Below are 14,713 nucleotides of genomic sequence, written 5' to 3'. Positions count from 1 at the left end.
AACAACATCTTGCCAGTAGAGCAAAAAGGCAACAAAAGAAGGAGCAGAGGCACAAAAGATCAGCTTCTAATTGATAAAATGATATTAGAAAATTGTAAGAACAGAAAAACGAACTTGAATATGGTCTGGATTGATTACAAAAAGGCATTTGACTCACTGCCACATAGTTGGATCATAAAATGCTTAGAAACAACTGGCATTAACAAAAATATTACATCATTTACTGAAAAGGCGATGAAACAGTGGAGAACTGAGTTGGCAGTAGGGAATGAGATCTACGGAATGGTTAATATCAAGCAAGGAATTTTCCAGGGTGATTCACTTTCACCTCTTCTCTTCATCATCGCAATGATCCCACTATCAGTAATCTTAAAAAAAATGAAATTAGGCTACCAAACAGCCAAGGAAGCTGAAAAAATTTCGCATTTACTATATATGGATTATTTGAAACTCTATGGAAAGTCAGAAATAGAAATCCAATCATTGACAAACACAGTCCGAGTATTCAGCACCGATATTTCAATGCAGTCTGGCATGGAAAAATGCGCCACTGTATCCATAAAAAGGGGCAAAATCACTGCATGTGAGGGAATTGAAATGCCCAATGGCCAATTAATTAAATGCAAAGAAAATGAAGCCTACAAATACTTAGGCATTCTGCAGTTGGATAACATCAAGCATGGAGAAGTAAAAACTATTGTCAGGCGAGAGTACACCAACAGAGTTAGGAAAATTTTGAAATCTAAATTGAATGGTGGAAATACAATCAAGGTCATAAATACCTGGGCAATACCAGTTATAAGATACACAGCTGGTATAGTTAACTGGACACAAGCTGATTTGGACCTTTTGGACCGAAAAACAAGGAAACTAATGACAATGCACTACAGTTTACATCCACGTGGTGATACTGATAGACTATATCTGCCCCGAAAATCAGGTGGCAGAGGATTATTACAAGTGAAGCAAAACAGTTGAAGAAGAAAAACATGCACTGGCTGATTATTTAAAAGAAAGTCAAGAACATCTATTAATCGAAGTAAAGAACAAAAATCTACTGAAGGCCTAACAGACGAAACAAGAATACAGAAAAGATGTGATAAAATCAAGAATGGAGAGTTGGCAGAACAAAGCACTGCATGGCCAATTTCTGGAAAAAATAAAAGATAAAGTGGACAGTGAACAAACTTGGTTATGGTTAACAACAGGTACATTAAAGAAAGAAACAGAGTCACTAATCCTGGCTGCGCAAGAACAAGCTATCCGCACAAATGCCATTAAGGCCAAAATTGAAAAATCCTCTGATGATGCCAAATGCAGACTTTGCAAAGAAGCTGATGAAACTGTTGATCACATACTCAGCTGCTGTAAAAAAATCGTGCAGACTGATTATAAATTGCGGCACAATTCAGTAGCACAAATGATCCATTGGAATTTGTGCAAAAATTATAATATTAAAACAGCAACAAACTGGTGGGAACATCCGCCTGAAAAAGTCACCGAAAAGCAGATGGTCAAGATCTTGTGGGATTTTCGCGTACAAATGGACAAAATACTGGCACATAATACACCAGACATCACACTGGTTGAGAAAAACAAGGTTACAATCATAGACATTGCAATACCAGGTGATAGCAGGGTCGATGAGAAGGAATATGAAAAAATCGCGAAATACCAGGACTTAAAAATAGAAATTCAACGATTATGGCACAAACCAGCAGTGGTAATTGGCACACTGGGTGCTATTCCAAAAGCACTAAAATTACATTTAAAACAGTTAAAAATTGACAAAATCACCATCAGTCAAATGCAAAAAGCCGCACTGCTTGGATCTGCACACATATTATGAAAATACGTTATGACCTCCTAGGCCCCTGGGTGGGGCCCGACTAGTAATCAATGCCAAATCCAGTGAAACAACTGGACATTGTGATACAATTGTGTTGTTGTGAATAATAATAATAACAACAACAACAATAATAATAATAATAAAAATTTGTGCAAAAATTATAATATTAAAACAGCAACAAACTGGTGGGAACATCAGCCTGAAAAAGTCACCGAAAATCAGATGGTCAAGATCTTGTGGGATTTCCGTATACAAAGGGACAAAATACTGGCGCATAATACACCAGACATCACACTGGTTGAGTAAAATAAGGTCACAATCATAGACATCGCAATACCAGGTGACAGCAGGGTCACCGAGAAGGAACATGAAAAAATCGCAAAATGCCAGGACTTAAAAATCAAAATTCAATGACTATGGCACAAACCAGCAGTGGTAATTCCAGTGGTAATTGGCACACTGGGTGCTATTCCAAAAGCACTGGAATTACATTTAAAACAGATAAAAATTGACAAAATCACCATCAGTCAAATGCAAAAAGCCGCACTGCTTGGATCTGCACAGATATTACGAAAATACGTTACGATGTCCTAGGCCCCTGGGTGGGGCCCGACTAGTAATCAATGCCAAATCCGGTGAAACAACTGGCCACTGTGATACAATTGTATAATAACAACAACAACAACAACAACAACATTTTAAATAAACACATAAAAATAAAACATTTTTACATGTTCAGTTGACTGAGTTTCATGTTTAATGAATAAAAAACAGTGCCTCATAACTAAATCTTCCTAAAGCCTTGTAATATGTTGACCACTATGCAGACATGGCCAAGTTTCATTCATTGAAAGAAAGAACAAAAGGCTTTATGTAGTTTCCATAGTGTGCCAAGATGCTCTCATCAAGCATTGAAATGTAGCAAGACCTCTGAAAGATCTGGGAACAAAGAATCTTTGGAGTGGGTGGCACACAAACATATAAGTAAAGTAAGTTTTAAAACAAAACTGTGAAGAATATCCTAGGGGTAGGGACAATCTTTAAAATGGGTCTTTTATGTATTGCAGTTGCTAAGCTCAGTTTCACTACAGTATTCAGGAGAGCAATGGGAAAAAGTGAACACGTGCAACCTTGAGACCATTTCTTTAATCTAGGACATAGGTATCAAATTTGCAGCGTCACATTGGTGTCACATCACATTTTTCCCATTCGCGGAGCTGGGGTGGGCGTGGCCTGCATGTGACGCATCCAGCCTGCGGGCTGCCAGTTTGACACCCCTGATCTAGGATATCAACCCTACCACCACCACTGTCATCCTTCTAACCAACAGTATAGGAAATATGCTCTAGTTACTGGTCAAGATCCAGTTCTCCACCCTGCTCAATAAAGTGCATGTTGAGGGAAATCCAGAATTAGCAATGGCCAAGGAAAGCTTGATGTGCCCAAAGTGTAGGACATAAACACCCAGTCCAAGTGCAACAGAAGGTGGGAGCCAATGAAATAGAATTTTAAACTAAAATGATGTAAGAAATAAGAAAGATTGTGTCTTGATTTTTGACAGGTGGCATACCTATGAGAATAATGTTAACCCTTTTGCTTAGATACTACCCTTCTAAGGTAAAAATTCCAGAGATAGAGCACTTAAGAACCCAAAATGAGATTTCTGAAATATGTTTTGAGTTTTGCACATAACGCCTTTATAAACATAGCAAGAATTAACCTTGGCGCCTACTGTAGTTTTTAGATTCTTTTAAAAGTCTTGCAATGATTCTCAAAGAAATGTCACCTGCCACCCACAACCTTATTTGATCTGATCCTATTTTTTTCTCCCTCCTCCCAGTTGGTCCACTGCATGTGGAGTTTTCAGAAGTTGTGAATCTGAAGGATGTGGAGAAGGCAAATCCAGAACTCAGGGAAGGAGGCCGCTATACACCAAAGGACTGCAAAGCACTTCAGAAAGTGGCAATTATTATCCCTTTCAGAAATCGAGATGAACACTTGAAATACTGGTTGTTTTACCTGCATCCAATCCTGAAAAGGCAGCAGCTCGATTATGGTATCTATGTGATTAATCAGGTAAGAGTTGCAGTTCTGAAGAGATTGGTGCACATAGAAGAGAAGTATGTTTGTGTGCTGTGGGTTTCTTTTGGGTATGTTTTTGTACCAAATAGTGATGAAATAGGAAGCTTAATCTTTTGAAAGATCCTTGCTTTGCATGTTGCAACAGAATCAATAACAGTTGCTTTAATTTTTTAAAATTTCTAAACTGTATTCCCTGCATTCCTGGCTTATGAAAGCAGCTAACTGCCTTTAAAAACAAACCAAGTACAATAGAAAAACATTACAACACTATAAACCAAGGTTTCTATAAGAACTTCAAAGCAAAACAACCCCCCACCCCCCAATCTTTTACGTCTGCCCAATTTCAGAATTGCTACCAATGGTCTCCAAATCAGACCAAAGCATCAAAAGCGAGATCCTTGTAGATCTACATCTGAATTGCCAATAATACAGCCATAAAGAGATGGTGTTAGTTATTTCTGTTGCTGAATATTTAATACAGCAAATTGACCTGCTATCTTGTTAATCTATAAAAAAATATAATGAATAATTCCCATAGTGAATTAACTTATTCTTATACAATTAAAATAATTATGGGGACCTGTCATATTTTGCCTGAGTAGAAATAGTGAAGTTACAGAATTCTATAAAAATCCAGAGATTCATGTAGCAGTACTAAATTGTGGCCTGTGATACCTCAAGATATTTTTGATTAATGAAGATTTTGTTCGTGTCATATCTGTATTCTCAGACATCAGATCTTAGAATACATATCTTTCTTTGGGTGAATTTCCTTCTTTCTGTATTATTAGTCCTATTAAGATTGCCTAGGTTCACCTGCCAGAGAAAATACATTTTTATCTTTGTGATATTCAAAGAAGGACAATTAATCCCACCCCCCTTTGGCTTCTTTTTTTTAGAGCACATTGTATAGGAAAATGTGGTGTTGTCAGGTTGTCAGGGTAAAAGGCATGTAGGAAATTTGGACAGGTGAGCAAGGAAGCTAAGGATCAATACTCTGATATAGACAAGGAAAGTTGATTTTTTCTTAGAAAAGTTACCCAGACTCAATACCTGATGGGTCTAGAAACTTCAGATTAGTGACTTGCAGACTGTAGGTTTCATACTTTTCTGCTCTTACTGTTAGCCCTGGCCACCAAAGAAGATGATGCCAGACCTCATCACATTATTTTTAGTTTATGTCTTACGGCATCCATACGGCTTGTATTATAACTACCTTTCTTGTATTAACACAATATCCCTATCAGAGCACATGGCTACAAACAGTAAGAAATGCATTAAGAGAGTCATGGCCAATTCATCTGATAAATAATGAGTGTAAAACAATCCACAAGTGGTGAATCCTCCCATAATGTGAACCATAAGTCATGGTGAACTTGCAGAGTTTAACCTGTTTGCATAAAAGTGTCTGTTCTAGGGTTTTTCTTATTTTGTGAGCCTTCAGGATGTGATTCTCATGTGCCAGTTTCGTAGGCTGTGAAGTTTGCCAGTTTCATAGATTATGCACAGCTGCATGATGTGCTTAGTAATACCTGATTCTCAAGGAGGAACTAGTAGCTCTACATTCTCTGTTTGGGTAGAGACTGCATCAGTTAAACACCTGGGTTTAGATGTGATTTCAGTCAAGATGTTCTGAATTTGTGTGATCAATCTAGAGCCCAGGTTACATTTTTTTTTGCCACTCTACTGTTATATGCAAAAAGGTTGAGCATATTTTCCAAGTTGGCTTACAAAACAATTGGTGAGAATAATCTATTTTCTTTCAGGTCTAGACTAGCCTATTTAACATTACTTACTGGCATCCTAATATCTATGTCTTGAGCCTTCATAGTGATGGGATTGGTTTTGATACCAGACAGGTCAGAAAAACCTCATGAATTCACTCTCTCTCTAATATGTCTCACATATTAGACTTGTAAAATGCTGCCCTGGGACTCTCTGCTTGAATCACCTAACATGAAGACTTTCAAAAGGCAGATAATACTCCATAAAGTTTGGGAATCGTTGAGTTATAACCTTCTTCCTATATATGCTGTGGCTCAGATTTTGTATCTGAGCAAACTTTGCTAATATTTTCTACTAATGGCTTAACCAGAAGGCAACCATAGTACTTAGTTGGAGTTGACTACTTAAAACTATCTTTTTAAATCTTCATGTTTTCTTTTGCAGCCAAGGATGGGATATGGTCATTTAATTGCAATATTTTAATGGCTGGAAGTAGCTCATCCATCCTCAATCTGATCCTTTTCAAATGTTTTTGACAACAAAGACATTATTCACTGCTTAATTAAAACATTTGTGTGTTGGAGTTTAACACATCTGGAAGGCCCAGATAGGAGAAACTGGGCCAGTAGACGTGGGTCTCAGGTGTGCTAGTGCTTCCTCCATTGCTACTCACAGGTCAAATAAAAATGATTGAGTGCAATGAACTAATTTTGTCAATGAAGAATTCAGCTTGATTAACTTTATTATAGCAGGATGTTTTGAGAGGTTTTTTTTAACATATCCAACCAGTTAAATATGCAACAAACACTGTTGGCCATGATCCTTAAATTATTCAGATGGTGGTGGGGTTTTGCAAGAATTGTATATCTGCAGGTTTTTTTTTTAAAAAAAGGTCTTTCTTTACTTTCTTGATAATCGCTTTTCTCTTTTTTTCTCCTCCTTGTCTGTCCTTCCTTTGCATCTATTCTTCCTTCTCTTTTCCCCCCTTCCTTTCTAGGGGGGAAATCTTCCCTTTTTCTAGTTAAACCTGTCCCTATAGCAAAGCAATCACTGAAGCATCGAGAATTTCTGTGTGAATGATTCTTACTACATCTGCGTCCTTCTGTGTTCTGCATCTCATAGGAAAAAATAAGAGAGGGAAGAAATGCTGCTCCTCCTCCTGCTTCCATGGTAACGTCCCACCTCTTACCTTTCAGTACAAAGCAAACTGCCCACAAATCCCTTGCACTGACTTTGGAAACATCTGAAATATGTTACGTGGAAACCCAGCCTGAAATGAGGGTAGAGAAAAGTGAAAATTCGTAAGGAGGCTCTTTGAGCAAGGTGGGGGAGAGTCATGTCAGTCCCCATTTTCTTGAACTGAAATGTATTTTCACCCATCTTTGTGAGGTATATTATTTCTCTATAGTTCCTCTGCATCCTACTTAAGGAATCTGTACCTTGGACCTGCTTTTTGCTTTGTGTGTTGGAGTAAATGCATCATAAAATGCTTCAGCTTTTTCAAGGGAGATCTTTCTCAAGATTTCAAAAAAACAAAACAAAAACAAAAAAAAGCCCTGGCATGTTTGCCTAGAATTGTTTTGCATCGCTTTGCAAGGTTTTATTCTGGGCAGAGCGTGGGTTGAATGTCATCACAAATGGGGAGGTAGGGAGTGGCCTTTATGCCATCTAAACATCTCTGTGTTGCGCATGGTGGGGAAATCATTAGTAAAGCACAAAGTTACCTTATGGAATAGTTGCTCCCTTCCTCTTGCTCCATTAATTGAAACCGGAGCATCGAACCTTGGTAACTTTTAAGACTGTTGACTAGGGAATTCTAGGAGTTGAAGTTCCCAAGTTTTAAAGTTGCCAAGGTTGGACACCCCTGCATTAGTTAGTGTTGGATACAAATAATGCTGCAAGTTGTTGAGTTTCTTAGAGACCAGAGAAGAAATTGCCTAAGTTACCATCATGGAAGTAGTGCAACTACTCTCCTTGGTGTCACTAGCCTAGGAAATCTGTGTCTGTTACCACTTCCTAATCCAATAACACTTGAAAGAAACATGAATTCCACTGCAAGACCAAGCAGGGGCGGAAGCTTCTAATTTAAGAGTTCAAGCAAGAGAACGGCCTCAATCCAAAACCTGATCTGAGCCTCTAAGCTCATAGCGCCAATTTGGGCTGTTTGTTGCTTTGAGGTAAGATTTGTGCCAGATTGTTAATGAATGCCAGCTGTTTGACTTGTTGCAACTTAGGAGAGCTTTGTGTGGGATTGGCTCACTTCATAGAGGCAACAGGGCTTGTTTCTGCAGATCTGACAGAAACCTACAGCTGCTGCTTCAGGCAGAAATCCAGCTGGCTTGTCAAACTGGCCGGTAATTAGTTTGCAGCCCCTTCTTTGACAAACACCATGGGGAAGGAGCAAAAGGTGTCCTCAAGTTGTGTCAGGACAATAGTTCTTGTCAATCTTGTGCTTTCTGTCTGACAATAGCTTGAATTATAGAACTGGAAAAAAATCAAGATTGGTGGACTATTGGAACAGCTTTTCTTCAGAACTGGTGCAGATTGAGAATAATCTGAGATTCCTGAAGTCAGTTACAATGTGAAAAGAAGGAAAAGCACAATATACTATATGAACCTTTAAATATATATTCATATGCAAGCCTCACAGTTCAGTGGAGTTTCATCTATGACAATGTCATTGCAGCCTAAGAATTTGAAAAAAGCTTGAAAGATACCCGTTCTCTGAGAGAAAGAAGCATTGAATGTATTTCATTATGGCTCATTTACTTAGATAACATGTTAATATCTTATATGAAGTACATCCTTTATTCAAGCAAACTTGCACATATATTTGTCCCCTGAGGCCAACAAAATTCCAAATACTTGCTATGTTTATATCTTGCCACTCTGTTTGTTATTTTAAGGATTTTATAGAGTGATTGCTGTGTATTCTATTTTTGGGTACAAATGGCAAATAGAGAAAGCTTAGGGGGAGGAGAAAGCATCCCAAACTCATCTGCGATAAGAAACGATGCTTGGATCACAATTTTATACGGCAAAGTGGAAAATATGGTGGATTTTGGAAGAATTGGCATAATTGGTGAATAGAATATTCTGGGGGGAGAGAAGAATTCATTTCCCAGCGTGCCCTGGGGGGTGGTCTCCCTCAGTATACAGAATTGCAAACTATTTTTTTTCTGTCTGCCCATCCCCCTTCCTGCGTCTTTGAAAGCTGTAAACAGATGGCTTTTACTACATGGTTAATGGGCTATATTGCAAATGGATTGTGTAATGGATACTGCTGGCCGTCAGTTGTCCAAAATGCAACAGGAAGTCCTTCCTTTTTGAAACGACGTACTCCAGAGCTGCTATTTTCCTGTCACCCTTGTCACGTTGTGATTTCAGTCTGCCAGTTCCTGCTATGCTGGGGCCCCTTCTGCACATTGCTTCCAAATGGATAGTTTTCTTCCTGGGTTCCAAATTTCTCTATCTTCCTTGACTGATAGCAAATGATATATGAAGTAGTAGACCAGGATGTGGGAGTCTGCCAGACTGCTAAATTACAAGAGGGGATGCAATTTGGAAGGAAGGCAGAGTAGGCAGAGCAAAGAGATAGAAACCTTCACCTCTATTTAATAAATACTTCTTACCCCTTCTCCATTCTTCTTCTGTTCCAAATGAGATTCCCAACTGTTTTTGCTATGAAGATAAGAAATAATGGTGTGGAGAGGTAAGGCTGTGCTTGCTCCCCAGGTCCACCTTTGGTTCCAATCACAATTTGGCTATTTTAGCTACTTAGCAGACATTCAAACTCTCCCAGGCTTTCCTTTGGCTTATTCTTCTGCAACAGTGACACCTTCTGTGTTTTCAACTGATGCATAGATACAAAAGATAATACAGATGCATTCTAGTAATGATTCAGGGGCCCACGTTTACCTGCAGTGGGGTCAACATGGAACTTGGTTAGCTGCTATTTGTGAGAATAAGTGATAGGATGGGATTGAAGGGATAAAATAGGTGCTTTTCCCTCAGGACAGGTAACGGCCTGGCAGCCTTTACCTTCTTGCCTTCTTTGAGTTGAATCAGTGCTTTTTGCTCAAATTTGTGGGATCGACTTCTTCATGCACTCTGTACCTGAAACTCTATACCTGAAACGTGTGCAATGCAAAAATGTTCCACAATTATGCAGGGCCAGTAAGCTCCATGGTAAATAAGGAAATACTGTAATCCTTGAAGATTAGGTGTTTGTACTAGTCCCATGGTTAAGGGAATGGACCAGAAGACCCCCAAGGTCCTTTCCAACCCTATGATTCTATGGTTTTCAATTTGTCTTAAAGAGTTGGTACATCGCAAAAGGATACCCTGTGCTGAAATAGATGCCATACATGTTCTCTTGCTTCAACTGAGCCAGAATCCAAATGCATTTGATCTTCCAACACAAAGCAAGCATGAAACACAAAGCAAGCAGGGATACATACTGTGGGGTTTTTTTTGCCTCTGCATCAAATAGAAAATGATGTAAATATAAATTTTGACTCAGATGTTGGAATATTTGTTCTCTTCTAAGGAGAAAGGCACAACAGGACCCTTAAAGTCATCTGTTGCTGTTCCTCTATTTCCAATTACATTTTGCACTAGCTCAGGGGTGTCAAACCCATGGCCCGGATGTATCACATGCTGACCACGTCCACACAGTTTAGTGAAGGGGGGGAAAGTAACGATAAATCATATGATGACAATGTGATGCCTGAGTTGGACACTCCTACACTAACTGGTTTTGGCTTCCTGATTTGCTTCCTATGCTTTGGTGGCTGAAAGTAGAGGGTGTAGGAGGTATTTGCTGTAGATATGAGCATACCCAGGTAAACGGGAAGCAATTTCTTGATTTTTAAATGAATATATTTCATGCTATTTTTTAAAAGTTGAAACTATGACCCAGTATACATTGTAAAAATCCTACAAATCTATCCTATTTACCAATTTAAGTATTAAATAACCTATTATTTGGTTAAATTGCTCAAATGACACTCTCCAATTTCCAGTGCTTTGCAAAATGAGATTTTATGCATCAGGTTACAGTTGGGGGATGGAGTTTCAAATACCTTTGCAATATTTTTTTTCCGGGTTGGCAAGAATTTAATCTTGAGGGTGTTGTTGTCCCATATCCATTTTCCAGTTATTCTTTTTTGGAGGTACAATATGTCCTAATTTCTGCTCCTAATTGTTCAGAACCAAATTACACAATAAAATGCATTATTGTTTTGCTCACGCTGGTTTGAGACATTGAGGTTAATCAGGCTTTTTGTATGAGTCCTTCAACCAATAGTTCATTTCACAAATGCCTGTATTTCCTGAAAGAAAATGAAATTACATATTAACCTAGGTGGATTGCTGGTTTCACATCCTCCAGTGTAGTAATTGGATAAGATTGTTGTCAATCTGGAAGACATAGAAAGTTATCCTCATTAAATGCAGAATGAGTTGCTTCTATGTAAATCAGCTGTGTATTCTGCTACAGGCTTTGGAACTGCTGAAAATGAGAAGAATAACACATCCTGCAGCAGCTGTCTAAGCAGCTAACTAAGTGAATGGGAAGCTTTCTAATTAAGAAAGTCAGATGAAGTAAGACCTTTTCCAAAGTATATATATTTTGGTGACTTTTAGACATTTAACAATAATTTTATAAATAATTCTATAAATGTCTTTACTCTTCAAGCTGCTCAAGATTAAGAGGCATTTAATATCACCATTGAGTTGGTTGGGCTTGAATAGATGAGACAGAAATTCAGAGTTTAAGTCTCCATATTCAAACGTGGAAGGCAGAGAAAGTGAATGCTTACTATTGTTGATTGGATATTTTGTCATAAATGTGAGCCTGAAGTGAAGAAGTTATTTGAGATATTTTTAAGATCATAATCTTTGTCAAAAGGCATAGTTTGGTTTGTGGTTCCTTCCTGCATTATTATTATTTTTTTGCCTTTGTTTATTCCCTTGAGAGGAAGCTGAAGCTAACATGATTAATTTAAAGAGGAGATCGGCCATTCAAAAAAACATGCCAGGAAATTCTCTTGCAAACTTGGCTGGTTGTATTTACGTGTTCCTAAAAAGGAAATGTTGAGACAGAGCCAGGAGGGATGAGAAGAAACTATAATGGGGGATTTGAGATATACTGTACAATACAAAGTGGTTCATGTATATTAGCTTGGATCTGATTGTCAGCTGAGATTGGAATGGTGGCTTTTGTAGAATGATTTTGCAGTTGACAGGATTTGACCTGAGACCATCCAAGCATATCTTCTTGTTTGCTTGGTTAAACTGTGAGAAAGCCAGATGGCCAGAAAGTTGTCTACTCCAGGTCAGATTCTTTTGCCCATGACCTGCTCCACTGACACCTTTTTGGAAAAGTTGAAGCTGCCAGTGCTAGAATCTGGCAGCTGCCTTGTTCTGCCAAAGTACTTTGTGCCAAAGAAAATTCTTCCCTCATCTCTATGAGGCCATTTCATTTCTGTTGATTGAACTAGAAAATACAAAGAACATGTGACAAGTTTCCAAAGAAATGCAACCAGCATATTTTCATTTTGCAACACCGTTTGCAGATGGTACAATACAGAAAGGGATTTACAACTGAGTTGAATTTTCCCCATGCAGTCACTTGCTCAGGCTGCTGCTTTCAATGGTGGGAAGCTTTCATATTCCTATATTTCTATACAAGGCTGCTACTGCTTTGGCAGTGTGTCTCCAATGTATGCTGAATAAATTCATTGCAAGATGCATTCCTTTGGGATGCAGCTTACGATCACTTCTGCTGAAGAAGCTACTTGGATGAGAAGCAAAATCTTTTCAAGGAAAAAACACCAAGTAAGTCCAGTTGCCTTTTGGAAAAGCACCTTTGGGACAACCATGACCTGGATGATTGAGAATCTCCATAGATGTAAGCTGCATCATTTAGTTAACACTTCTGTTTTAGCAACTATTAGCTCACCATTTCAGGGAGGAAAATTAAGCAGGCTCTCAATTTTCAATTTAGAATAAGATTTATCCAACAATTCTTTAGAAATATCAATAGATAGAGAATTTCCCAGAATTGAGCCAAACTTTTAAAATAGGTAAAACTATATGCACCCTTCTAACATAACAGCTTTTTTTTTTGTAGGGCTATTGTACTAAGACTAAAATAAGAATTAAAGTAATTCTAATCTTTTTTGGAGAAGAAAAAAAAGCTAAATAAGAATCCTCTCTTTCAATAGGGCATTTTCAAGCTAAAATATATTAATTAAACTTGAATGCTATTATGAGTTGTATTTTAAAAAAAGTAATGTGCAATTGTGTCTTTGGTATTGATTAGACCTCTGCTTGATACAAAATTGTAAACTGATAATTCTGCAAATGAATTAATCCACACACAAATTTGGCTTTTAAGAAAATAATAGTTGATTTACCAGAGATAATGGCTAAAACTAACTGCATGTGTTTTGCTGCAGTGACTTTGTATAGAGAAATGTAGCAGGAATAACTATAACCTGTCATTTGAGACTATAAAAACTCTTTCTCAATCCATTTAAAATAACTCTATAGTATCCATCTTAAGTAATTAGTGTTAGAAATAAATAATTCTTCCCCATGTAACTGATTTTCCAGTTCAACATTTTATCCACTCTGGGATATTATTATGGTTTGTCTTTGCTGAATTTACAGAAACAGAAATGGAAACATGTCCCATTTGCAAAACATACCTCTAATAAGTCTGCTGCTTCAAAATTCATATTTAAGGGAATCTTGTGAAAGTGACCTCCTAATTCTGCCCCTCCTTTTATTATTTTGCTTATTTACTGATCCACAGTAAACAGTGGCCACAATCATATGGTTGACTAGTTTTTCTGAAGAGAGTTAATTGGAAGGAGAGAATGGTAATTTCATCTAATCCTTCACTGTCATAAAGGGTATTTTCATTGCTGTGTTTGGCTGTGTAATTTTTGCCAAGGTCATAAACATTTCCATTACATTTCAAATTCGACAAATGTAGAACTGGATTGTAATTTTCAAAACTCCCAAAATGTACATTTTATTTTTAGTAATCTGTGAAAACAATTTATGGAGAAAAAATATATGCACTTGCTAAGAGTTGACACTGTTTTGATGGCACAGTCAATCAATCAATGAAAACAACCACAAGAACAAAACAAAAAGTTCTGTCAGATCTCTCTTTTAGTTGTATTCGGGACTAATCTGGTATTATAAAGAGTATGGAGTTATTAATTTTTTTTTATCACTTTCAATATAACTATCTCAAACATTTCCACTTGTCTTTAGTACTCTTTTCTTCCGCTGAAGATTGCCAAATCCTGCTCTGGCTCTACTCTGCTTTTTGTCACACCATCCAGGCGTGGCCAGATTCTGTGGAGCAAGCAGGACAATAATACTCTTAACCCTTTAAAAAAAAACCGACAGTTGTATTTCTTCATTGGTTAACAAAACAGAGGAGAGGAAGAATGGAAAAAGTTAAGGGTGATGACATTGAGAACAAACACAGTTGACGTATAAAGAATCTTTTGTTTTGCTTCCCACTATAATAAATATGAACTAGATATTTGTGTGATGCCAGGCTCTTTTATTAAAGTAATTGTAAACATTAAAATATGATCTAAATAATTTTTATTGGGAAGCTGGTTTTCCATTCCTCCCTCTGTAAATGAGGCTTGCAGACATTGTTCTTCATTGGACAACATCTGAACTACTGTATATGTTTTAACAACATTCAGGTAACTGAATGGGAAGAAGAGACAAGACTGTACACCATCTTAACATATGAAAATGAGTAGCATCCACCAACATGATGAACTGCTATCTGGAGGGGCATCTCAGGAGCACCCCCAATCCACTGAGAAAACTCCAGATTTCAAAAGGCTAATGCAGAGCAAAGTGAAATTCTTTGCTGTGTGTATGCTTTCTCTCTTCCCATAGTTTGATGAGAAGTTCATTGAAATGCAAAATGAGCACATTCCTTTCACATAAACTTTATTGTTGGTCTTAACTATAAGCCAAACTGGACAGAAAACTGGCAAATTGTAGGCTTAT

General features: G+C 37.6%; 1 protein-coding gene across 1 annotated transcript in view; it reads left to right on the top strand.

The window, feature by feature from the left end:
* B4GALT1 (beta-1,4-galactosyltransferase 1) overlaps positions 1–14,713 on the top strand; it is a 56,184-nt gene that overhangs the window by 21,163 nt on the left and 20,308 nt on the right. The window contains exon 2 of the mRNA XM_014076168.2: positions 3,690–3,925. Coding sequence (XP_013931643.1) covers positions 3,690–3,925 — 236 coding nt within the window. The remainder of the gene's footprint in view (positions 1–3,689; positions 3,926–14,713) is intronic.

Source organism: Thamnophis sirtalis, unplaced genomic scaffold (assembly GCF_051295495.1).
Source record: "Thamnophis sirtalis isolate CommonGarterSnake01/CBP01778 unplaced genomic scaffold, rThaSir2_p1.2 scaffold_5, whole genome shotgun sequence".
In the NCBI taxonomy this organism is placed as follows: domain Eukaryota; kingdom Metazoa; phylum Chordata; class Lepidosauria; order Squamata; family Natricidae; genus Thamnophis; species Thamnophis sirtalis.
Note: the sequence above shows the minus strand (reverse complement) of the source record. Positions and strands in the feature narration are given on the sequence as shown.